This window comes from Giraffa tippelskirchi, chromosome 3 (genome assembly GCF_054371585.1).
Source record: "Giraffa tippelskirchi isolate mGirTip1 chromosome 3, T2T-mGirTip1v1.2.pri, whole genome shotgun sequence".
Lineage (NCBI taxonomy): Eukaryota > Metazoa > Chordata > Mammalia > Artiodactyla > Giraffidae > Giraffa > Giraffa tippelskirchi.
Window position 1 is genome coordinate 68,609,582 of NC_137277.1, and position 26,876 is coordinate 68,636,457.

The window sequence follows — 26,876 nt, forward strand, 5'->3', positions numbered from 1 at the left end:
ACACACAAAAACAAACACACTTATGGGCTTCCCAGGTGGCACAGTGGTAAAGAATCTGCTAGCAATGTAGGAGACACAGGAGACTAGGGTTTGATCCCTGGGTCAGGAGGATACCCTGCAGTAGGAAATGGCAACTTACTCTGGTATTCTTGCCTGGAAAGTTCCAAGTTCAGAGGAGTCTGTCGGGCTTACAGTCCAAGGGGTCCCAAAGAGTTGGACATGACTGAGTGACTGAGCATGTGCACACACACACACACACAGATATTTATCTTTAGAGTTTATGTGAAAAAACTGGAAGGGAAAAAGAAATATTGTGTCCAAGTTTACATAATAGTTCATAAAAGATTATATTTTATAAGTCTGAATGCTGACATATTGTCTAATGATCTGATACTATGAGTTATAACTGTGTAAAGAGTTTCATATGAAAACATTTTGGAGTATTTGCCTGGTTCATGACATCCCCCTAGAATATGCCCCTCCACCTAAAGTGGATGAATCTCTAACCTCCTTTCCACAGTGAGTTGGACTGGAGTGGACAACTGACCCAGGCTATGCCAATCAGAATTCCTTCCCTGGGAATTTGGAACTGAACTTGGAGATAGAAAGCAGCAATCTGTGTGATCCTATGAAGAAGTCACGTTCTCCACTGCCAGTACTGTCCAAATACAGGGGCAGTAGCCTGTTTCTCCTTCTGTCGCTACCCACCTCTGGGGTCAGGGCCCACTCTCTGTGCGGAAAGACTTACATATGTCCTGCACCATTGAAATGGCTGGTCCACATGGGCAGATCAGATGGATATCCTTAAATTCTTGAATCCAGGAGGCCCCCTTCGGAGCCAAGGGGATGTGATGTACTAGCTGCTGTCAGCAGAAGGACCTCTATAGGTAGCAAGGCAACAGAGCCCAGCTGTTTGTGGCTCCCTGAAACAAGGACAAGTGTGGGCTCACTCCAGTGGTTCCCCACGCTCTGCTGGCCTGGCTGGGATCTCCCACGTGGTTCCCAGCCCTGCTGACTAAGGTACTCATAGCTTCTCCAGGCCAACTCTGCCTTCATCTATGTAGATCCCGGAAGGTCCTGGTCCCTCATCCCAGGCTTCACTGACCTGTCTCCCTTCTTATGGGGGTAAGGGACAGTTACACTCAGGGTCTTATTCCAGCTTTTTCCACTGTATTATTTTTAGGATATAAACTCTATACCCTGCTTCCTTCAAGGTCCTTTCTTTTATTTCTCACAATTCCTTCTTTCAACAAAACCGACGTCATTCAAATTAAAACTTTGGCTGCTATGCATATTTTCCTGAAGACTTTGGCTTCTTTGCAAGACTTCTGTGAAATACTCAAGGGCAATTGTCTACTGTGGGCAGGTATTCGAGAAATTACCCCTGCAGGTGAGGCATTTTGGTGCCTGGCTGTGCTGACTCCTACGGTGGCCCCCCCCACCATACTGGGAGTCTGGGGGCCTGACCACATGGATGCCCTCACCCAGTGCTACTGTGCCAGGCCCACTCGAGCCAGATCTCTATTCTGCCCAGCAGTGGTCAAACAGTGCCATGACTCCAAGGTCAAGTTCCCACTGCCCTATAGGCTCCTGCATCACCAGAACGAACCATGTTTCACCATCAAGAGGCTCAACACACTCTTACTTATTTTCTTTTCCACTACTACAGGATATTGAATACAGGATACTGAATTTCCTAAACAGTAGGACCTTGTTGTTTATCCATTCTATATATGTTAGTCGCTCAGTCATGTCTGCCTCTCTGCAATCCTATAGATTATAACTCACCAGGCTCCTCTGTCCATGGGATTCTCCAGGCAAGAATACTAGAGTGGGTTGCCATTTCCCTCTCCACTATTCTATACATAATAGCTTGCTAATACCAAACTCCCAATCCATCTTCCTCCTATTCCCCCCTCCCACTTGGCAACCACAAGTCTGTTCTCTTGTCTGTCAACACCCTCATTTAGTTGCAAAGCCTCCCCACCCAAACCTGCCCGAATAAAAACTCCTTGGGGAAAGGGAAAGAAAGACAGAATATACAGAAAACTTCTGTATCTTCCTCTCCATTTTCCTATGAATTTTAAACTACTCTAAAATGTGAAGTCTTACCAAAAAGAGTTTCAGCTTCCAGAGCTACTGTTTCTGACAAAAAAAAAGAGCTTATTTTGTGGAAAAAAAAGCAAGCATTGACTGTCTTTGCATACTGTCTGGAACTTTCTTAATTCTCTTTGAGGCAGTGTGGATGGCTCTGGAGGAGCAGAAGTACAAAACAGAAACACAAATTCATATTTCTATCACCTCCAAAGTGGGTAAACTCACTATTCTTGGAGGTCATATTCCACTTTGTGAACGAGGGAACAGGTAAAAGCCAGTTGGCAGGGACGGTAAGAAAGTGTACCTACAGAGAGAAGCAGAGGACAGCTGAGGAGAGAACGATGTGGGCTCCTGATATTCGTCAGTTTCCTAGTTCCTGCCCAGTTAGAGCTACCCTTTCTTCCTCATATTCTTAAACATCACTGTAATTCTAAAATAGATTTCTAATTTTCCTTAAGCTAGCTCAAATGAGCTTACATATTTAGCAACCAGAACAGTGATAACAAATATAGTTTTATAGTTTCAAAGTTAATCTACATTTTTCTGTCTTAAAAATTTTTTAAACATTAATAGGTAGTTAAATGGTCCTACAATTTTTGTTAGGAAAGTCTGTATTATTTCTGCAACTCTGTGGTTAACATTTTCTTGATGAAGATTTCAGAATGTGGTTGTAACATAAAATCTCAAGTGTTGGTATCCATCTGGAAACAGATACAGACATACCAGACTAGCTCCCTGATGCTAACTGGTAGCTGTGGGCTATGGATGTCTTCTCCAGATAAAGGCTCCCTCTGAGCGGGAGGAGTAGCAGGAAGAGACTGGACCTTGGGAGCAAGTGACAGTGATCCATCCTCAGCTACTATCAAATGCTCCTGATATTGTTGATTCCTTCGCCTTGATTTGAGGTCTGCCATACGCTAGGTAGGCTTCCCTGATGGCTCAGCAGTAAAAATGGCCTGCAGTGCAGGAGAAAAGTGAAAAGTGAAAGTGAAGTCGCTCAGTCGTGTCTGACTCTTTGTGGCCCCCGTGGATTGCAGCCCACCAGGCTCCTCCCTCCATGGGATTCTCCAGGCAAGAATACTGCAGTGGGTTGCCATTTCCTTCTCCAGGGGATCTTCCCAACCCAGGGATCAAACCTGGGTCTCCTGCATTGCAGGCAGATGCTCTAACCTGAGCCACCAGGGAAGCCTGCAGTGCAGGAGACAGGGGTTCAATTCCTGGGTCAGGAAGATCCCCTGGAGGAGGAAGTGGCGACCTGCTCCAGTATACTTGTCTGGGAAACTCCATGGACAGAGAAGCTTGGTGGGCTATAGTCCATGGGGTTTCAAAAGAGTTGGACACAACTTAGCAACTAAACAACAGGAACAACAAATATGCTAGGTATAAAAGTCAATTCCTTTACCTATCATTTTCACTCTTCCTAACACCTCTTTAGGGAAGCTTAAGGGAAATTTAGCTCTCATGACTCTCCTTTCTTAAACTGGAGCAATCAAATCTCCCTGGAGGGAATTTGAGCATTCAAGACTCCATCAATCTTGATTGAGGTCTGAGTGGAAAGCCATTGCTCTAGTTAGCTGGCCATGAGTATTCTGAAGCAGACACTGCTGGTGGGACAGATAAAGTAGATGTGCAGAGGGAAGGGGAAACTAGGAAACATTTAGCTTCTCTGAGAGGCTGGAAACAAATAAATTCACTTCTGAACCCCCAGCTTCTTGGGCACTGGTTCTTCCTGAGCCCGTACTAATATCCTGTCCAGGATTCCTTGAGATATACTTGTATTCTTCAAAAAAACTTCCCTATGTGCTTAAACTGATTTGAATGGACTGTTTTGCAGTCAACCAAGAGCTTACTGTAGTCATTATATAATTGGTAGAGTAGGTGGTCTGTCACCCATTCACCTGATTCTCAGAACAGGTAATATATAAAAGAGAACATAATCCAAGTTTATTTATTGCCTTTGCATGTATCTTTTCAAGCAAAGAGGAGTTCTTCAATTTCTTCAATTTCTTTTTAATATGAACAGATTTAAGAACTTGTTATATAAAGTGCCATTGTATTTTATAGTTGCTGCCCTAGATGTGTGAGCCAAAAATTATCTATGCTTAAGATATGGGATGACAGATTCAGGAGTTCCCATTTTAAATAATACTGAGGACTTCAGATCCTTTTCTTCACAGATTTCAACTACTTATGGAGTGGCGTTGTGCCAGAAATCTCCTACCATCTGTAGGATCCAGGTTGAACTCTAATGAATAAAAAAGCTAACTGAAAATGGAATTTTATCTTTGCCCAAAAGAGACATAGACATCTTGGTCAGAGCTTTCCTAGACAATTAAATCTAGAAGAGGCCAACGAGGTTAGGGATTCTTAACCTGGAGTCCATTCTGTATTAGGTTAGACTGTGTTGTTGTTCAGCCACTCAATCGTCTCCAACTCTTTGCAACCCCATGGACTGCAGCACGTCAGGCTTCCCTGTCCATCACCAACTCCCAGAGCTTGCTCAAACTCATGTCCATCGAGTTGGTGATGCTATCCAACCATTTCATCCTTTGTTGTCCCCTTCTCCTGCCTTCAGTCTTTCCCAGCATCAGGGTCTTTTCAAATGAGTCAGCTCTTCACATCAGGTGGGCAAAGTATTGGAGCTTCAGCTTCAGCATCAGTTCTTCCAATGAATATTCAGGGTTGATTTCCTTTAGGATTGACTGGTTTGATCTCCTTGCTGTCTGAGGGACACTCAAGAGTCTTCTCTAACACCAAAGTTCAATAGCATCAATTCTTTGGCACTCAGCCTTCTTTATGGTCCAACTCTCATATCCACATGCAACTACTGGATGGACTGACTAGATGGATCTTTGTCGGCAAAGTAACATCTCTGCTTTTTAATATGCTGTCTAGGTTTGTCTAGGCTTTGAGTCCACTGAAATTTATGCTAAAGTTAAGGCCTGGGTGCATTATGAAAAGAGGATCAATACACTTAATCAGATTATCAAAAGGGTATGTGGCACAAAGAATTAACAACCCACGAAACTCTCTTTTCACAGAAGAGGAAATCAGGGTACAGCAAAGGTGTGATCTGACAAGTCACACAGTAAGACATTAGCAGAGTCCAGGACTGGAGTCCGGCATCCCTAACCTTACTGAGTGTTCCCTTGCTTCGTGACAGGCCCTCCCATGAGTTCGAATAAAAGCCTTTTTAGTCGGCTTGCAACAAATAAGCAAAGAAGTATGTTCTTTAATGGAAAGAAAGTTTGCAGACCCTAGTAATTTTTTCCTCAGTAAATATTAGCAATAACTTAAACATTGTCAGGATAGCCTCCTGGATTCTTGAGGATACTCATGGAATCACATAAGGCAATGTCTGTACTTTATAAAAGTCTGTGACTATTTTAGAGCTCTTCTATGTCTTCTATATGCAATAATTCCACCGCAGCCCTGGGGTCTGGAGAGCGTCTCATGATCCACTTCTTACACGTGAGAAACTAAAGATCAAAAAGCTTTAATGACTTGTTCGAATGTTTTGTTGCCTGAAGATAAAACCATTTATAAAGCAGAGACTCTCTGACCCCCAGTCCTTGATCTGTAGCACTCAGTTTTGAAGTAACAAACTGTACTTCTCTGGATGATGGAAATGCAGCTATAGATGTAGAGATGTGAGTGACTTGGTGGCAAATAAATGGTAGATAAGTCAGAACTCAAATTCATGTTTCCTGAACTTGCTCTGGCCACTAACAGTACAAAGTTCTCTGTTTTGTTTGGGGAAGTACTAAAAATCTCACCTAGTGGAGAGGCAGGGTGGTGTAGGCGAGCACTGGACTAGGGAGACAGGGGCCCGGGGGCTCGCCAGGTCAGGTCGGCTGTGAGTCCTTTGACAAGTCACCAACTGCTGGGCCCAGGTTCATCTGGGGAATAGAGCAGGTGATCTTAACATTCTACCCTTTTTCATCACGGGTCCAGTCATTAGTAGTTTACAGTTAAAAGCTTGCTTTACCGAGATGCATAGAAAAACAAACAAAAAACCTAAATGTTTTCTTTTACACCAAACTCTTCTGCTGTGAAGTCTGGTGTTCCTGATCAGGTGTTGTGGGATTCTACCTCAACCTTTTTTAATTAAAAAAAAAAAAAGCATTTAGCTGCATCAGGTCTCAGTTGTGGCATGTGTGATCTTTGCTGCATCCTCACTGTGGTGCAGGGACTCGCTCTAGTTGAGGTGTGGAGCTCAGTTGCCCCATGGCATGTGGTCTCATAGTTCCCAGACCAGAGATCAGATCCACGTCCCCCGAAGTGCAAGGCAGATTCTTAGATGACTGAACCACCGGGGAAGTCCCTCTACTTCCACCTTTGAGATGCAGGTTGTGACAGGTGTTGGGCTGAGCTAAAGCGATCAAGGTACACTGATTTCTGGCTTGCATAGTGAGCTGGGATTTCACACAGCCCTAAGTAAAGCCGTCTAGCCTGTGATGAGGCAGGAATGTTTGAATAAAGATGCCATAAGTCAAGGTCACTACTAATTTTCATACTCGATCACTTTTATCAGTATGTTGTTTTACTTTGGTGAATCACACTAAACAGTTGCATCAGTTCTTTTCCCCCAATTACCCTGTTTGGTAGCACTCTCTTAAAAGGTTAACAAAGACCTATTTAACAATCAAATCCAACAGCCTGTTCTCATCCTACTTGACTCTTACCTAATTTGACATGACTGATGACCGCCTCTGTAGCTTCCTGGATGTTAACTCTCGCTCCGTTCTTCTAACTGCCCTTTCTTTTGTGCCTGGCAGCTCTTCTCACTCCACCTGCTCCACGCTAGTATTCCCCAGGACTCGAACTTTCTCCTATTCCTGTGCTCTCTCACTCTGATAGCTTCAACCACCATTTATGAGACACCAGTTTAAAGCCCAAATCCATGAACCCTGTCTTGATCTGAGCTCCAGACTTTCCTGATCCCCAGACTTTGTTTCCAAGTAAACCCTAAATAGCTCCACTAAGACAAACTGAGGGCCTGTCAAACTCAGCGTGTCCAGCAGAGCTCATGGTCTGCCTCCCCACCCCGGCCCCCGAAAGCAGCCTCCAAGATGGCTGGCAATGATACCCATTCCTGGTACACACGCCCTGGAGTGAAGGCAGAGTATGGGTCTGGATGTGAGCTGTTTGTAATTCTCTTATTCTTTGAATTTGTTCTGAATAATGTCATCTGTTTAGTATTATAAATGTTTCAAGTTCAGGAGTCATACCTTAATTTGTTCTTATAGTCACCTTGTTCTCAGACGCATGACTAAAAAATGTTCATGGTAATTTTTGCCGTATTTAGAAAACCCTGGAGCTTTACGAAAATACTTAACAACACATGATTTCTCTGAAGACCGTCCATTTAAGAAACAATCTTTATATTTGAGGTTGTCAGTGCCTATGCTGCTTCTTTCCTCAACCTTCTTTAATTGTCTCACTGGAGTCCTCACATTGGTCCACATAAACGAGCTGGAGGCAACTTTGGGGTTTTCAATGCAGAGAGGTTTTCTTTTATTAAGGACAGAAACCAAAGCAGAAACAATTGTCATCAGCAAATTAATTCCTTCTCAAGGTATCACTGGGCTTCCAAATCTCTCAATGTAGTTTTTCTTTCATAAAAGGAGGAAATCAGTGCCAAATTTGCTGGTTTGTGGAAAGGGATTAATTAGGTCACAACTGTAATGATAAAGATAGCCTGCAAGCTTTCAATAAAGGTGCTACTTCCAGAATTTTTCCACTCAGTCCAGGAAAGGAGAATAAACTAGATTTCACAATTTTATATATATATATATATTTACAAGTGAATGGTTTTTTAAAACTCTAAGAATTGGAATTAAGTATCTGGTTATATCTATGATATGTCCATCTCATCAGTCAAGCTGTCTTCTTACTGATAACAATCAGAAAGATGTGCTCCAATTTGAGAATTAGCTGATGCATGCAGAAGTTCCGTCAATCAATGTACGAGCATGTTCTGATGATAGAATAACCGGCTGAATTTAGAAAGGAAAAAGATGACCTCGTAAATTTTAACTGCTGATGGAAAACATCCTCACATTATGTTGTCAGAGACTTAAGGGTAGAAAGCGTGTTGTACCTCTTCTTTAGAACTGTAAACTGATGAGACTCTGAAGGGCTTACAGTACGAGAACATGCCACCAAAAAAAAAAAAAATCACCTTGTCTTCTGGGAAGGCTACTAAATAACAGGGTATGGGGCTAGACCACAGATGTTTGGTTTAACAGTTCACAGTTGAGGATGGTACGGAGTCTCAGAAAACTATAAAATCCTCAGCCGAGCCAGTTACCGGTAAGATTCCACCTACGTGTGCACTACTTAAATATCTTCCTACATACTTGAGCCTAAATGACCTGTCAGCAGAGGGTGTCTGTGACAGTTACAAGAGTATGGCCTTACTTGCTTAGGATTGTGTGTAGGTGTTGAACATGGCACTTTTAAGCATAAATTTATGAGGTGCAAACTTTTAATGCAAAGATGACTCATAAAGTTTCAGAATGTGCAAATATGAAGCACAATCTTAACTTATACCGTCACTGGTGCTCACCCACAGCAAAACTAGCCTTGGTTGATTACCAAATTGTTTGGACTACCAGGAAATTGACAAAAATCTGTCACTCTTAATAGGCTGATGAGAAAAATTCTTGGGTTGATTGTAACACCTGTGTGGTGCTATCATCTTAAACCAGTGTTACATGTACTTAATCTGCATTTTGCAATATTATGTTTGATGGCAGCATTCAATTAACTGTATTTCTGATATTGTGAAGAAATCAATTCTTTTGAGAAGCTACACTGGAAAACTTAAATAGACAGCAATTATATAGCAGAGTAAAAAAATTCGAGGTAACTTCTCACTTAAAGTGTCTGGAATCAGGCAGTAAGAATAAAACAGAAAAAGGATCATAACTAAACATTTGATCTGAATGTTGCGATAAAACTAAGATCAGTATTTTCTGTAATTCATTTGTGATGTTCCCTGAGAGTTTTATGCAGTTGCTACAAAAATGTCATAAAAATTTCCATTAATTAAGATGAATTGGTAAAAACTAGCCCTTTAACCTTATTAGGAGCAATACTTGGAAGTAGATTATTTAGCTGTCAGAAAAATAAACTTGGAAATTGTGATCAAACAGACACAACCAGGAGACCTAGAATTCAATAGGATGTTGTTTTAATAATTCAAAAGTGTGGCCCTTAGAAGACAGGAAGAATATGAAAGAATAAAAATATAAGGGATTTTTTAACCAATTTTGTAAATGGAACCAACCGATTATTCACAGTTCCCTAAAAATTGCTAAACTTATAGACAGAAAAAAATGTATAAGATAAACTTAGAAACTTAAAACACAGTAAATTTTTGGATTCTAACTTTAATAAGTTGATAGTGAATTTACAAAATAAATTTCTGATTAGCTTTTTCTGCACAAAAAATTTAAAACACCATAGAGGTGGTTTTTTTCTTTTTAAAAAAATTTTCATAGGTCAGTAGAAACAGAGGCCAGAGAAGAGATTTTAAAGCTGTAACTGCTGCATACTCAAAGAAAAACACTACATTTAGCTTTTGATCGCTTCAATGTAAAATAAGAATCATCTTATAGAGCCACTAAGAAAATAATCAACTGTAAGGTTTTCTGAAATTAAACATATTTACAATAAAAAACAAATTTCTTGACATTGGATCATTCTTTTATTAAGTTTGGAGGCCCACTTAAGAATCTCATTTATGAGAACACCCACAGATAATAACAAATAAATAAGTCTGGATTCCCTGAAACACCACCCATGCACACAGCTGGACCATAAGGTGGTTTTTAGTTAAACAGCAGCTACCATATTTGGTCTTATGCTTCAAGCTGTTACAAACACAAAAATGTTTGCTCAACTCTAACTTCAGCTGTTTACTGATGAATTCATTTCCTATAAGAGATAGACCTCCTAGTTTCACTAGGTTAGTACCTCGGTTGATTTTTCTTTTGAAGAGTCAGCGCAGTATTAAGTGAAGTCACAAGCACAATGAGTATTGTGTCAGTAATACTTAAACATTTGAGTAGCCAAGTGAGCAGACTATGTTAGGAAATTCCTTACATGCTTATTTAGGCTTCAGCTCTTAAACTGTCAAGGTTCACTAGGTGCTCATAATCACCAAATCCTAGAGCTTTTCCCCAGGCGGTTTTACTAATTAAGGACAGGAAAAAAAGCGTAAGCCTTAATACTGAGGCCTAGTTACATTAACACTTTGCAAATATTAGTAAGTTTGCAAAGTCTTAAATCCTGATGTTCCCCCTTTTTATTTATTTAGTTGGTTAGATACGGTGGGTAGTTTTCAAAATGTCTTTGTAACCTTCTCATTAAGTGAGAACAATATAAACCAAATTCTCTTTCTGACAGAAGAGTCAACTGAGTACCTTGTCTGCCAAATAACTTCATAGAAATGAAGGCAGCTGACAATAATATTTAGTCTTAAGACATTAAGCCCCTGCCGTTTTACAAGTTCAGTGGAACTGTCAAAAGAATGATTATCCATGGCAAGCATTATTTTGAAGCATTCAGCTTTGTAACTTTTTAATAAGTGACCTCCAAGTGAAATGCATGCCCACTACAGCTTTACAGGCACACCCCACATCTTTCTATTAACTATTCCAGTCCTGGCTCATCGCCAGTCTCAATCACGAAATATGCTTTCACCTGTAAAGCATTTACTCCCGTAACACCTACAGAACACAGAATTCACTTAAATGCCAGTTCCTTACTTATCCCTCTGTAACACACTGGAATCTGGATTTTATCTGAGTGACAACAGTTCCCATTCAACTAGGTATTGGGTTCCCAAAGGGCAAAGATCACGTCTTATATTTTTTTCTGTGGCCTTCACCCTCACCCAAACCACTGGCTCCGCGTTGAAGCTATCTATCTAGCAAACTCACCCATTACAATTTCACTGCAAGGCTTTTGCTAATTCTCTACCACAGGTTAGTTCAATTTCATATATAGCCCTTAATACTGAGGCCAAGTCACATTAACACTTTGCAAATATTAGTATGTTTGCAAAGTGTTAAATCCTAATGTTCCCCCTTTTATTTATTTAGTTGGTTAGATACGGTGGGTAGTTTTCAAAATGTCTTTGTAACCTTCTTACAAGTGAGAATAATATAAACCAAATTCTCTGACAGCCAGAGTAAACTGAGTACCTGTCTGCCAGATAACCTTATAGAAATGAAGGCAGCCGACAATATTATTGTTAATAATATGTCTTAAGACATAAGCCCCTGGCCCTAACACTCAAGTTCAGACCAAATGAGAGGGGAGACAGGTAGGCTAGTTACTACTGTGAGGAATGCTATGTAGAAAGTTCTATAAACATACATGTGTGAGGCACAGAAAGTCTTTATTGCCACAGGAAGCAAGTGCACTCATCCCACCTCACCAACAGCTTTTAGAGTCACAGAAACGAGGACTTCACATAATAAAGTACAACACAAGACTTGGAGAGAAATGGTCCCTTGGACTATATTGGCTGTAATACTGAGGTAACCAATTGACCTTGTTCAGTGAAAATACCTCTAACACAATGAAAAAAATCGACTAGTTATAACATCCAATTCATATATACAATCCAAATAAAAATATATATTATTTGCTTCAATGTATAGCAAGTTTAATACATTAGTGTTTACAAAATAAAAACTGTCTTCTACTGAAATTTTTCTTGTGCTTCCCCCTTATCACTTAGCACGAAAAGACCAGGAAAGTATGATACTTAAGGAAACTTATTCATGGATTTAAAGATGCAGTTTGTGTGGTCATGAAAGACATAAATATTAGTTGGAAGATTACCACATCTTTAAAAACTGTTGCTTATTAAAATCTACAAACTTGAACTATAAGACACAATTAAAAAAAAACCCACAAAATTTCTCAAAATAGATTAGAATACAGGAAACGTTTCATGAAACTACTGAGATACTAACCAGTTCTATGGCTAATATTAAAAACTGAACAATCTATGTAAATCGTATTCATACTATTTCTACATACAGTCAACAATACAACCACAATTATCAACCTCAAGCTAGCAACAAAGTTGCAAGGTCCATAAAAAGCTTCTTTAGTGGGCAAAACACTATGGTACAATGAAAACATTTAAGAAGGGAAAAAGCCTTTTAATAGTATAAAAGTTGTTTACTGGTGTTTCTACTGTAAAGCTATTCTACAAATCAACATGAAAAAGGAATTATATATGTGACAGTCATCAGAGACTGCAGTGCAGACATTTCATCTAACATTTGGCTGATGAATTTTAATAACTATAACTTAATATTCTTTATTCAGTTATGACCTAGAGCAGAACTGAAAACAAAAAACACATATTCCAAGTCAATACACTCTCCTGGGCAATATCTGGGTTTAAATCTGGAGGAAGGAGGTAAAGCTGTCAAACATCTCCTCTTAAACCAACAGAAAAAATATACATCGGTAGAAGTAGTATTTGTTTTTCACTATGGATTCCAATGGGAAATTCTGATAAGTATGCAAGTATGTTATTAACATTTAAGCACACTCTCACATATATGTATACAGCCCACTAACTAAATAGGGAGAATTAAAACAGATTTTCAAGTTAAAATGAGTTTTAAGAAAACACTGCATTCATAAATCCGAAAAGTATACAAAAATGAAATTGTAAAATAAATAATGAATATAGGTGTCAACTAAACCTCCATAGAAATATGCCTGCAAATGTGGATGTACTGGTTGTCCACAACTGTGAGCAGTTTGGATGGGAAGATGTTCCCCAGGGAAAACCATCTAGCTTCTCTGACTCTGGTACGTAGAAAAGGATTTTCTACATACAGGAATTTCTGGATATAAAACAGTGCTTACTCTACTACATATATAACTTTTGTTAACAGTCATCATTCTTATCACATTTAGGGTTAACTTACTATGTCTTAATCTATATAACACACTCTGAAATAACAATGTTTAAGTCAAGGCTTTTATGCATCAGTCCATCTGTTTCAGGGTCTCTGTCCAAGGAGCAGCTTCCTATTTTTGTTATGCTTTAAGTAGCTATCATAGAATGCAACCTGGATCAACCAGGTAGGAGAGATTTTTCTACTCTATTGCTCATCTTTTTAACTTCACTCCAGTATTTATTAACTATTGCCTAATTAAGCCAGTAAAAATGACATCTGACTGGGAAGAAATGAGACATTTCCTATTTAAACAAAATCAGTTTTATCAGATATTAAAACTGCAACATTTTCCTTGGCTTAAATTGAGTATCTGCTTTCTATTTTTTCCAAAGTCATTACAACCTTGCCAACAACTACATCACTTAAACTTTCTTTTTTATGACTGCAAAGATTCTAAACTCTGACATACAATAATATTTATGTAAAACACTTAAAGCAGACAATGAAATTTCAAGTAAAATAAACTTTATCCACATCTATTGGTCCAAACAGGTCTCAACATCTAGATTTTACTTCTATAAATTACACAAATACATTGTACATTCTTAAATAATGAATGCTTACAATATTAATTTGTAAGCCTTTCCACATAAAATGACTTACATAGGAATGTGGATCAGTATTTCTGTTACAGATTGCAACATTCTCTCAAATTTACTCCTTTGTGGCTGTAGTTTTGTCTTCCTGGTTTCCACAGTCTACTGTATCAGTTCTTATGCTTTGGCTATGAAATCTGTTTGTGCTGAATGAGGCAACATTGGTTATTAAGGCTTATTTCTATGATGGAGCATTATCCTTAACTCTGATGCCATTTCCAGAGAACAGTGGAAGAATCACAACTATCTTGAATCTTCAGGCTCTGTTTTGATGACTTTCTTTTCCAAAGTAAAAGCTGAGTGAGGGTAGTCTTTTAAAATCCCAAGGCTCTCTGTATAAAAATGGAAACACAAAATATATTAATACTTTAAATCAAAGGTCACAATAAAACAAAAAGAAACCCCCAAACTCAAACCCCAAAGCAAGCAGTATCAACTATTTGTAACTGCAATTCCGTATAAAATGTTTATGTTTATAAAACTGTGGCTGAAATTTTGGATTCTGGATTTATACTCCATTTCTACCAATTTCTAGCTGAATATATCTCTAGGCAAGTTACACATCTCTCTAAGCCTTAGTGTCTTCATCTATAAAATGTGGCTAGGATCTACACATGGTAGTATGAGGCCAGAATTACAAAATGCATGTAAAGCACACAGCATATAGAACCTACTGATTTTTATTTAATGCTTGGACCAAAGTGATAAATAAAATATCTAAAACAAAACTGGTCACTCATATACAACAAAGTTACTGGCCAAAATATTTACCACCAACGAAGACATGAGGCAGAAAGACATTTTCCATGTTTAAACACGGGACTACTTTTAAGTTTCTCTAGTCACAAAACCTTAATGTGGGAGAAATAGGGATAAAAGAATGAAGATTCTATTTTTCATAAGGACTCATTCCTTAAGAGCTACACGAATAGTTATCTGAACCTCAAACACACACTACAGAATGACAATAAAATGTAGTATTTATTTATGTGAAGTATTAATACTGGGGGATACACACATACACATATACACTTTAAAAAGGATTCTAGAAAAGTAACCAACATTAATAACTTATCTGAGATTAGGAAGGTGACTTTATGAATTTTCCTCTCTGTACAGAAATTCAGCATACAAAGAGTAATAGTAGCTACCATTTACTGAATTCCTATCACCCAGGCAATTCATACAGGTTATCCTGTTTAATCCTGATTATTCAATGAGGCAGAAATTATGTTTTACAGATGAGACAACTGACTTCAAGTGACTCCTAAAGTTACTTTAACTCAGAGACTGAACAATACTGGATTCTTTCAAATGGTGTTGGTCTCTAATACCTTTAACTCTCACTCACTTTACTTGGATAAAAACATGAAAACACCAGCCTATATGAGGAACAGCTTGCCCTTTTATGGAGTTCAGTTTATTTCTGAAATGCAAATATCACCCCCCAAATGCAGCTGCATGAAAAGTTTCGATTTTGGTACACAAGTGGTTTTCTTAGCATGACAGCAAACATATAATCAATCAATTTCATATCATGAAAGGGTGGAAAAGGTAATATAGTATCTGAAGCCAGTCATTTATTACCTGGTTTACAATCTTGCATAAAGCCACCATTCATGTAATAGGTAATCAAAATAATCTCAACCTTCAAGAGCTTTTTCCTATTTTTTGGAATATCATGTTTTCAAAAAAACAAAACAAAACAAAACTGGCTATTAATATGGCAATCTGTTATTTCTACAGCACTGACTAGGAACAGTATTAGCAATGACACCTTTTTAAGGAGGGATAAATAGAAGTTAGGAGATTAGAATCAAAATACATTTTATTCAAGTATTACCCCCTCTAATCACATCCTACATTTTCACCTGATGAGTGGGACTTTGCCTCACTGGAGTAATGTCTACTCAGCTCTCCATCCACCACAAAATGATGGGGTTGTCTGTTCTGTAAATTAGGCATTCGGAGATTCAAAGGTCTTTCGCCTAATGAAAAGAAAAAAAGGAATATGAATAATTAAAAATGCATCACGGCTTTCTTAAAAATAAGTTTCCATGAATTGCCTGAACACTCCTTAAAAAATAAGGAAGGAAAGTCAACAGGCACTGAAGAATTAAAATGCTAGCTGGAGAAATATTTAAGATAATAATTTAGGAGGAAAATGGCAATTCATGCTAGTTTCACAGTTTATTGTTCTGTTAGGACATTTTGACAAGCTAATCACAAATGAAACAAAAGACTGAGATTTCCAGGCATTTGCTTATTAGTGCAACCATTTTACCAAGGTAGGTCATTAACCACATAATAACAAATGCTATAGACACAGAAATCTCTTCTGTGGCTCAGATGGTAAAGAATTTGCCTTCAATGCAGGAGACCTGGGTTCAATCTCTGGGTCGGGAAGATCCCCTGGAGAAGGGAATGGCAACCCACTCCAGTATTCTTGCCTGGAAAATCCCAGGGACAGAGGAGCCTGGTGGGCCACAGTCCATGAGATTGCAAAGAGCTGGACACGACTGAGTAACTAACACTTTCACACACAGACACAGAGATGGCTTCAAGCCAATTGCCAATTACTAGAACAATAGCAAAACCTATGGCAAAGCCAGGAAAAGATGTAATTAGCACAGATATGGTAAAAAATGTCTCATATACCAAATCATATTCCCTATCATAAACCTAAATCCATTATACTTAGCAAACTGCTGCCTTGCACTGGGAGTATCCTAGTGTCACAAATGAGAGTAATCAAATCTTTCATTAATGTCTTTGATTCTTAACTCTCGGGCTTCCCTGGTGGCTCAGATGGTAAAGAATCAGCCTGCAAGGCAGAAGACCTGGGCTAAACCCTTGCGTCAGGAAGATCCCTCAAGGGAATGGCTACCCACTCCAGTATTCTTGCCAGGAGAATTCTATGGACAGAGGAGCCAGCTGGAGTACAGTCCACAGGGTTGTAAAGAGCTGCACACAACTGAGTGACTAACATTTCTTAACTCTGATCTTAACTGTCAAGGATGACCGGAAAAGTTAAACAAGACCTCCACTAAAGTTTCTGTAATATTTTAAAGGAAGAATGTTCTTCACCACTACTCTGATCTGCTGACATTTAATGTTTTACTCCATAGTTGAAGAAGGCTGGTTAGGACAGTATTCCTATTTAGAAATCTTATTTTCTTGACTATAATAGCCACTCTCTAAAAAAGTATAACAGCAATACAAAAAAAGAGAAAGTCCTACAAAGTTGCTTTTCTTCAAACACTATCACTATTTGAAACTAGAGGATCTATTCTGATACTTCGATGCTATCCATCTTTCTCCATTCAAGCATAAGCCCCAAGGGAGCAGGGTCTATCTGACTTACTGCTACATTTTCAGTATCTAGAAGTGTGGCACACAGGAGATATAAAAAAATATTTGCTGCATGAGTGAATGACAGTCACTTGGGATTTTCTTCATGTGTGGATACAAATGAAGTAATTTTAAGAATGGTAAAAATACTCATGAAGCAAAGCCTTCTACATCTAAAGAGTTTAAGAGAACAATTTCCAAAGTACATGTCACACAAAATATCTTCACAGAGTCTACAGAACAATGTGAAGCTTGAAAGAAGATAACATTTCTACAAGTCTCTTCCTTCTTATACTCTCTTCAAAACTCTATTTTGTCAAAGTATTTTAGACACAGTTACCACATTCTCTTAGGAACCAAATGTTATAAATTTCAGACAAATCTGCTTATGTAGTCTTAAAAAAAATAGTTTTAGTCTTTTAAAAAAACAATCAACATCTCCCATGGAATTCATTTCTTGAGGAAAAATGATCTACACTGTTTACATCTCCCATTCCCATTCACCCTCTACAAAACACATGTCAGTTACATGGGCCAGCTCTTATTTAGGGTTGTGGTGCTAGGGAAGACTACTGAGAGAGTCCCCTGGACTGCAAGCAGATCAAAACATTTAATCCTAAAGGAAATCAACCCTGAATATTCACTGGAAGGACTGATGCTGAGCTGATGCCCCAATACTCTGGCCACCTGATGTAAAGAGCCGACTCACTGGAAAAGACCCTGAAGTTGGGAAAGACTGAGGGCAGGAGGACAAGGGGGTGACAAAGGATGAGATGGTTGGATGGCATCACCGACTCAAAGGACATGAGTTTGAGCAAACTCCAGGAGATAGTGAAGGACAGGGAAGCCTGGTATGCTGCAGTCCATGTGTGTCTCAAAGAGTCAGACACAACTTAGCGACTAAATAACAAGGTTAAAAAAAACTACAAATTAAATTTGCAGGAAGAATGCTTTCCTCTTTAGAAAAAGGGACAATGTAAAAATTTTGATAGAGAACTATTAACAGCATTTTTGTTTGTTTCTCTCTCTTTAAAGTGCACAGAGTAGCTGGCACTAAAGGTGTGGGTCATTCTAAAGATGTACCTTGTCCATCAGCATTATCTGAAGTCAAACCATTAGGGCTGTGCTCTTCTGAGCTTTGCCTGTAAAGTCCTTCAGACAGTCTTCTTTCAGCATGCTGCAGTCTGTCATAGCCAGCTTGGGTGCAAAGGAACTCCATCTGCTTTGCCATCACCTTTTCAGGCTGCTAGTAAGTAAAGCGAAAATAAAATAACTAAAACATTCTATATTTTTTAATGGTTTAAAGATGCCAATTTTAGACTCCAGCAAATATATTTAGTATTCATTAAAATTAGTTCACACTTCATGTGGTATACACGTTCCATAAATATGCACTGATGTCTATATCACCATGTTAAAACACAGAATGTTGGATTTTGTACAAAAGGAAAAAAGCTTTCTGCTCAATCCTATAAAGAGAATTCCATTTTAGCTCAAAAGCAGAATAATCTTAGCTTTGTTTTCCAAGGTACCAAGTCCTTTTAAAGGTTTTTTTTCAAAAGAACCTCAGAGCAACAGTACCATCTGCTATAAACTGCTTCTGACACAGGGTGAAATCTTGGCATTTTTATTTTAGGATTTGGCACTACACAAACCCCGATATGATGACAGTATGTTTGGGGGAGAAAAGGTGTAAAACGGCTGTCTAGAAGAACAAGACAAACACACCTCCCACTAAAATTAAACAATGCAAATTATGCAGAAAAACCTCAGTGCCAACGAGGATCTTCACCTTCATCATGGAATGAAACTGCAGTATTTTCCAACCACTCATCAAATGACATGTTTTAAAATACACACTTAGTTGGCTGACATATAAATTTATCTCTGCATGTGTTCTCTAAGTCCCTTCTCTATGCACTGTTCTAAATTACCTGTGTGTGATATTTGGAGCACTGTATTTGTGATATTTTGCCAAGGAGGTAATAGTCCAAAGGCACAGATATGAATCGCTGTCATGCTACATAGAAGATTCGTACACAGGAGACTCACACAAGGAATATGCTATATAAAACTAGTTACAATAATCCTCATTCACAATAGTAAAAATCAATAGGTGAAATATGCTAACACATAAAATTACTCATAAAATAGAATAAAAGCTTAGACTATTTTTCTGAATCAAATAAACCAGATTAAAAGGAATCATAATTTCCAATTCACTTATTACTAATTAATAAAATTTCAATAAGATTTCTGGAGGAGGAAAATTTTTCATCCTCTTAACATGAAACCACAAAACTTGGCACCACTGCTGCTGCTGCTGCTAAGTCACTTCAGTTGTGTCCGACTCTGTGCGACCCCATAGACGGCAGCCCACCAGGCTCCGCCATCCCTGGGATTCTCCAGGCAAGAATACTGGAGTGGGTTGCCATTTCCTTCTCCAGTGCCTGAAAGTGAAAAGTGAAAGTGAAGTCGCTCAGTTGTGTCTGACTCCTAGCGACCTCATGGACTGCAGCCCACCAGGCTCCTCCATCCATGGGATTTTCCAGGCAAGAGTACTGGAGTGGGGTGCCATTGGCACCACTAAATCTGACCAAAAGCAGATTGGTCATTAGCAGTGAGAAGATCAACAAGAATAAAACTTACAGTACCTACTAAAGGGCAAAAATGACTTTTAAAAATGTTAATTTCTGTGTACACAATAAAATTACTTAGTAGCGAAAGCACTTGAAAGTACACATTAGTTTTTCATTATACATGAATTGAAATGATTCAACAATAGCTACAATGTTGACTATTACTATTTTATTGAGAACTAGAATTGCTTTATCTCACAGCTGTAATACACAGAGTCAACATGGCTGTTTTCCTGGTATCAAGTTGCTTCTGAGTTTTCTTAAGTAGAGAATCTGTCTTACTTCCTACAAAACTTCAAAGAATAAACAAGTAGCAGATACTAGGTTCTGTTCACAAAGCAGACCAAACCTAGTTGATACTGGTAACTTGTTGATACAGCTGTGGATCAGATGACATTGTAAAAACAACTGGGAATAAATTTAGTCTTTGGATGAAACTGAATTTAAAACTGAAGCTAGCTGAAGGGGCCACTGAGGTTTTCACCCACCGAAGCTATTATGAAGTGTTAACTAATGGCTGATGTTACCTGTGAGCTAAGAGCAGTGAGCTCCTCACTCTTAGCTTTAGCCTGCTGGAAGAGTGTCTGGACCGAGTCCTGGAAATCTGGAAATCCATCCTGTGGGTCAAAGAATATGTACTTTTTACTTTAAAATAACCACATTATCAAAAACTCAGAAGATGAGGCAAAGAAATCCACCTTAATCCTGATACTTGAATAATCAAGATTAAGATTTTAACATATAATACTTCATTTCAGTCTTTCATGGTACAGTTAATTACCTTATTTCCACAGTTGCAACCTCAATAAAAACACACATGAAAAAGATAAAAAAGTTTATACATTCACAGTGTTTTACACTGAAACACAGATTTTATGATCATTGATAATAATAATTATATAACATTTCATCTGGTGGTTTGACTGTTTAATCACCATGTTCATATTGGACATTTAGATTATTTGCCTTATTTTTGGTTTTATGAAAAATACTGCAAAAATACTTTCATGGAAATAGCATTCTCTATAGTTTAGATTATCTAATACAATAGATTACCAGAAGTAGAATTGGTACAAAAGGATGAACACTTTTATGTCCATCACATATGTTCCTCAAGGGCCTTTACTGTTTTATTGTATCATAAGCAAAGTATGACAGTTTTCCTTGCCAGTACTGGGTGTTGTTTTCTTACTTTTTGCCAATTTATATTTTTGTTTTGATAGTCAAAAAAATTTAACTTTACGTATTGTAGCTATACTGAATATACACTTAGATTTTACTTTGTGACTTCTTCTATTACTATACAATTCGAAAGACATTCTCTTTTGGAGATTTGAGAGGTACTCAAATCTACCCCCTAGTTTTCTAAAGCTTTATTCTACTGTTTCTTTCGTTTTTTAAATGGTAACTCTCTAACCTATCTGGAATTTATTTTGTTATATGTAATGCGATAAAGATCCAAAGCAAACTTCCAACCCAGATTTCTGCAGAATTCTTCCAAGCTGATTTGACATTTCTCCTTTACCATTTTACGTGACAGACAATGAGGTAAGGAATCAGAAAGACCTGTACCTGTGTTCTGATTCCACCACCACTTACTAGATACATGACACTGGATGAGTAACTAACCCTTCTGAACTTTAGTTCTTCATATGGATTATCAGGATAAGAGAACCTATCTATCAGGGCTGTTGTGAGATAAAGCAAATGAGATATTGCCTTTAGCATACAATAACTACTGAATAAATGTATCAGTTGGTATTCTTATATATACTTATTTATATGTATTCTTATATTAAGTAGCATGTACTTGGGGCACGGTACATATCATATCACGGTAATCCAAGTCTATGCCCCGACCAGTAACGCCGAAGAAGCTGAAGTTGAACGGTTCTATGAAGACCTACAAGACCTTCTAGAACTAACACCCAAAAAAGATGTCCTTTTCATTATAGAGGACTGGAATGCAAAAGTAGGAAGTCAAGAAACACCTGGCGTAACAGGCAAGTTTGGCCTTGGAGTACAGAATGAAGCAGGGCAAAGGCTAATAGAGTTTTGCCACGAGAACGCACTGGTAATAGCAAACACCCTATTCCAACAACACAAGAGAAGACTCTACACGTGGACATCACCAGATGGTCAACACCAAAATCAGATTGATTATATTCTTTGCAGCCAAAGATGGGGAAGCTCTATACAGTCAGCAAAAACAAGACCAGGAGCAGACTGTGGCTCAGATCATGAACTGCTTATTGCCAAATTCAGACTTAAATTGAAGAAAGTAGGGAAAACCACTAGACCATTCAGGTATGACCTAGATCAAATCCCTTATGAGTATACAGTGGAAGTGACAAATAGATTTAAGGGACTAGACCTGATAGACAGAGTGCCTGATGAACTATGGACAGAGGTTCGTGACATTGTACAGCAGACAGGGATCAAGAAAATCCCCATGGAAAAGAAATGCAAAAAAGCAAAATGGCTGTCTGAGGAGGCCTTACAGATAGCTGGGAAGAGAAGAGAAGTGAAAAGCAAAGGAGAAAAGGAAAGATATTCTCATCTGAATGCAGAGTTCCAAAGAATAGCAAGGAGAGATAAGAAAGCCTTCCTCAGCGATCAGTGCAAACAAACAGAGGAAAACAACAGATTGGGAAAGACTAGAGACCTCTTCAAGAAAATTAGAGATACCAAAGGAACATTTCATGCAAAGATAGGCTCGATAAAGGACAGAAATGGTATGGACCTAACAGAAGCAGAAGATATTAAGAAGAGGTGGCAAGAATACACAGAAGAACTGTACAAAAAAGATCTTCACGACCCAGATAATCACGATGGTGTGATCACTCACCTAGAGCCAGACATCCTGGAATGTGAAGTCAAGTGGGCCTTAGAAAGCATCACTACGAACAAAGCTAGTGGAGGTGATGGAATTCCAGTTGAGCTATTTCAAATCCTCAAAGGTGATGCTGTGAAAGTGCTGCACTCGATATGCCAGCAAATTTGGAAAACTCAGCAGTGGCCACAGGACTGGAAAAGGTCAGTTTTCATTCCAATCCCAAAGAAAGGCAATGCCAAAGAATGCTCAAACTACCGCACAATTGCACTCATCTCACATGCTAGCAAAGTAATGCTCAAAATTCTCCAAGCCAGGCTTCAGCAATACGTGAACCGTGAACTTCCAGATGTTCAAGCTGGTTTTAGAAAAGGCAGAGGAACCAGAGATCAAATTGCCAATATCCGCTGGATCATCGAAAAAGCAAGAGAGTTCCAGAAAAACATCTATTTCTGCTTTATTGACTATGCCAAAGCCTTTGACTGTGTGGATCACAATAAACTGTGGACAATTCTGAAAGAGATGGGAACACCAGACCATCTGACCTGTCTCTTGAGAAACCTGTATGCAGGTCAGGAAGCAACAGTTAGAACTGGACATGGAACAACAGACTGGTTCCAAATAGGAAAAGGAGTCCGTCAAGGCTGTATATTGTCACCCTGCTTATTTAACTTATATGCAGAGTACATCATGAGAAATGCTGGGCTGGAAGAAACACAAGCTGGAGTCAAGATTGCCGGGAGAAATATCAATAACCTCAGATATGCGGATGACACCACCCTTATGGCAGAAAGTGAAGAAGAACTAAAGAGCCTCTTGATGAAGGTGAAGGAGGAGAGTGAAAAAGTTGGCTTAAAGCTCAATGTTCAGAAAACTAAGATCATGGCATCTGGTCCCATCACTCCATGGGAAATAGATGGGGAAACAGTGGAAACAGTGTCAGACTTTACTTTTTTGGGCTCCAGAATCACTGCTGATGGTGACTGCAGCCATGAAATTAAAAGACGCTTACTCCTTGGAAGGAAGGTTATGGCCAACCTAGATAGCATGTTTAAAAGCAGAGACATTACTTTGCCAACAAAAGTCCGTCTAGTCAAGGCTATGGTTTTTCCAGTGGTCATGTTTGGATGTGAGAGTTGGACGGTGAAGAAAGCTGAGCGCCGCAGAATTGATGCTTTTGAACTGTGGTGTTGGAGAAGACTCTTGAGAGTCCCTTGGACTGCAAGGAGATCCAATCAATCCATCCTAAAAGAGATCAATCCTGGGTGTTCACTGGAAGGTTTGATGTTGAAGCTGAAGCTCCAATACTTTGGCCACCTCATGCGAAGGGCTGACTCATTGGAAAAGACCCTAATGCTGGGTAGGATTGGGGGCGGGAGGAGAAGGGGACAACAGAGGATGAGATGGTTGGATGGCATCACCGACTCGATGAACATGGGTTTGGTTGGACTCCGGGAGTTGGTGATGGACAGAGAGGCCTGGCGTGCTGCAATTCATGGGGTCGCAGAGAGTTGGACACGACTGAGCGACTGAACTGAACTGAACTTGGGGCACTCTACTCTTGGATAACACTTCAACTTATTTCCATTTTATACCATACATATATACATATTATGTATTTGCAAATCCATTTACTAATTTTATCAAATTTCTTTGCCCGTTTAGTGCTCCATATAAAATTTATAACTACAAACATCATGATAACATGGTTTTACTAACTCTACTAAAAATTACTCAAGAGATCCTCAAAGACATTGTCATTAACCTCCAAAACATTTTTCTCCTTGTTTGATAAAGCTTTATGTTTGTAGCAAAGAGTGAATAATGAAAAACTAAAGTTGTTATGTAATAACAGAGCAGAAAAGGATGTAATAGTAACAAATTATTTATACTATTTCAAGTATGAAATACTGATTCAGATTTTCCCCATCAGGGTCTTTTCAAAAAATTATTTCTCCACTGCAAATCTCATGTTTTCAAATATTGCATCTACTAAAATTCATTTCCTAATAATTATCAACAATTGTCCATCTTTTAAAAATTCAGAGACATGAAATAAAGTAATTTAGAGTCAAGAGAAAATAAATTTAACATCTTGAAATAGTCTTATGTAGCTCCATGGTGGGTTGATATACAATCAGCCTTTTTAAATTAAGAATAGCCACCTTTCTAGGCCTGTACAAGACCAAAGACCCTGGGCTTAAAGGAATGCATAGAATACAATCATTAACTGAACTAGAATGAATTTTATACAAGTGTATATAATTTAAATGAAAAGTACACTTTTCTTAGTCATTCAACTTTTCACCTAAGAATTTATTTATACCTAAAACCCAGCTTTATCTTTAACAAATCCTCCTTTAAGTTCTAAAGTTCAATGAGGTAAGCCAGCAGAAAATAACATCAGTAAGAGCAGCTATCATTTTTCAGGTGCCTACAATCAACCAGTTTCCTAACCATGTTCTGTGTTTTACTTGTACTGTCTCATTTAATCCCACAAAAAACCCTAGAGTTCCCTCATTTTATAGCTACAGACATTGGCTTCAAAGCCTATGTCAGAACCATAAAATCCTTGAATTGCCACCTTTGTGAAACTAAAAACAGTTACTAGAGGCATTTCCTTTATTTCCTTTATTTTAGAATACAGATACAAAAATATATATATTACTATGATTTATGTCAAAGAATGTGCTGCCTATGTTTTCCTCTTGGAGTTTTATAGCATCTGGTCTTACATTGAGGTCTTTAATCCATTTTGAGCTTACTGTTGTATATAATGTTAGAGAATCTTCTAATTTCATTCTTTTACATGTAGGAATCCAGTTTTCCCAGCATGACTGATTAAAAAGACTGTCTTTTCTCCACTGTATAGTCTTGCTGCCTCCTTGCAGAATTGGCCATAGGTGTGTGGGTTTATTTCTGGGCTCCCTATCCTATTCCATTAATCTGTTTGTCTATTTTTGTGTGCTAATACCATACTGTTTTGATTACTGTAGCTTTGTAGTATAGAACTACCACATGACCCAGTAATTCCACTCCTGTGTATATATCCAAAAGAAACAATGACACTAATTTGAAAAGATATATGCATCCCAATGTTCATACCAACATTATTTACAACTGCCAAGACACAAGAAGCAACCTAAATGTCCATCAACAGATGAATGGAAAGTTAACCTCATTGCTTCCAGTTTTCCCAGTTTTTAAATGGAGATTAAAACATAGCTTAACTGCTCAATGGAAATTTGTGGGGATCAAATAAAATAATGCAAATGGTAAAGGTTTGGAAAATGCACATTGCTACAGAGATGTATGGCTGCACCACTGTCAGGATTATTAACCCTGAGGATTCTGAAAAGCTGGGAGAACCTCAAACTCTACATGGGAAAAGTTTTTACAAAATGGACACTGCTCCATCATTAATAAAGAGAAAGAAAAACATGCAATAAGCAGTAAATAACACAGGTCAGTGGTCTCTCTCAGCTGGGTTCATTACTCATCCTAATTTTGTCCCAGTCTTTCAACAGTTCATCACGGATGAGAAAACTACTGGACTCAGTGGCTTTCACTCCATGACATATAAAGTAAGTTTAAGGGACCCCAAAACATACGACTTAGAAATAAAAGTGAGAACATTCCCAAGAAAATGGTCTCTTTTCAAATCATGTTTGGAACAGGACTCTTCTTAGTATGTTTCTCAAGCTTTTTCCCCAGGAACCAGCTGTACCATGCTATGAGCAATTTGTCTTCCTGTCATTTTTGGCTGCTGTCATTAATCACTGTGTTCCCTTACTGGAGAGACTCTGAGTCTGAGCGCTGAGAAAATAAAAGATACAGGGTGGGATGCTGCTCATGACCTAGTTACTCTCATCTCACTGGTCTCCACCCCATTTGTCCTCATCCTTTTACACCAAATACTAGCAACTTGCTTTAAAACCACTGCTTAGCTATCTTTAAAAAGACTTGTTCCAACAGATGTTCTTAGTCTCACATGTGCATTTTCCCTTTTTCTACTCACACTTTCTGTATGAATAGCAGATTGTAATGCTTCTGTTTTTCTGATCCAGAGGGGAAGAGTCTACATCAAATTAGACCAGCTTTCTTTTCAACAAGCTTAGTAACAGCGTGGGTGGATATTCTGACCCTCTTCCCTCCTCCTGCCTCACTTTCCCACCCCTACCCCACTGGAACTGCTAGCAGATGTTTCCTCTAAGTCCTTCTTTTTCAAGCCCCAATTCTCTGGCTTCCTGGTCTCTCTTAACAAACTTCATTTCTTTCATCCAGTTATCTCTGATTGCTTTGCACTCTCAGCCCACACAGATCAAGAATGCTGTCACCTGTCCTCTCTTTGCCTAGT

General features: G+C 38.6%; 1 protein-coding gene across 3 annotated transcripts in view; it reads right to left on the reverse strand.

Annotated features, from left to right (window-relative positions):
• Window positions 1-11,490: 11,490 nt before the first annotated feature.
• The window catches only part of NAB1 (NGFI-A binding protein 1), a 50,636-nt gene continuing 35,250 nt past the window's right edge, over window positions 11,491-26,876 (reverse strand). Inside the window, exons 5-8 of one of the 3 annotated variants that reach the window (XM_081581207.1) lie at window positions 20,214-20,303; window positions 18,131-18,290; window positions 15,568-15,684; window positions 11,491-14,028 (exon numbers count right to left, since the gene is read on the reverse strand). In XM_081581207.1, the coding sequence (XP_081437333.1) occupies window positions 13,940-14,028; window positions 15,568-15,684; window positions 18,131-18,290; window positions 20,214-20,303 (456 nt within the window). In that variant the 3' untranslated portion in view covers window positions 11,491-13,939. Of the gene's footprint in view, window positions 14,029-15,567; window positions 15,685-18,130; window positions 18,294-20,213; window positions 20,304-26,876 lie in introns of all 3 variants that reach the window. The other 2 variants (XM_081581206.1, XM_081581208.1) reach the window with 2 other exon arrangements.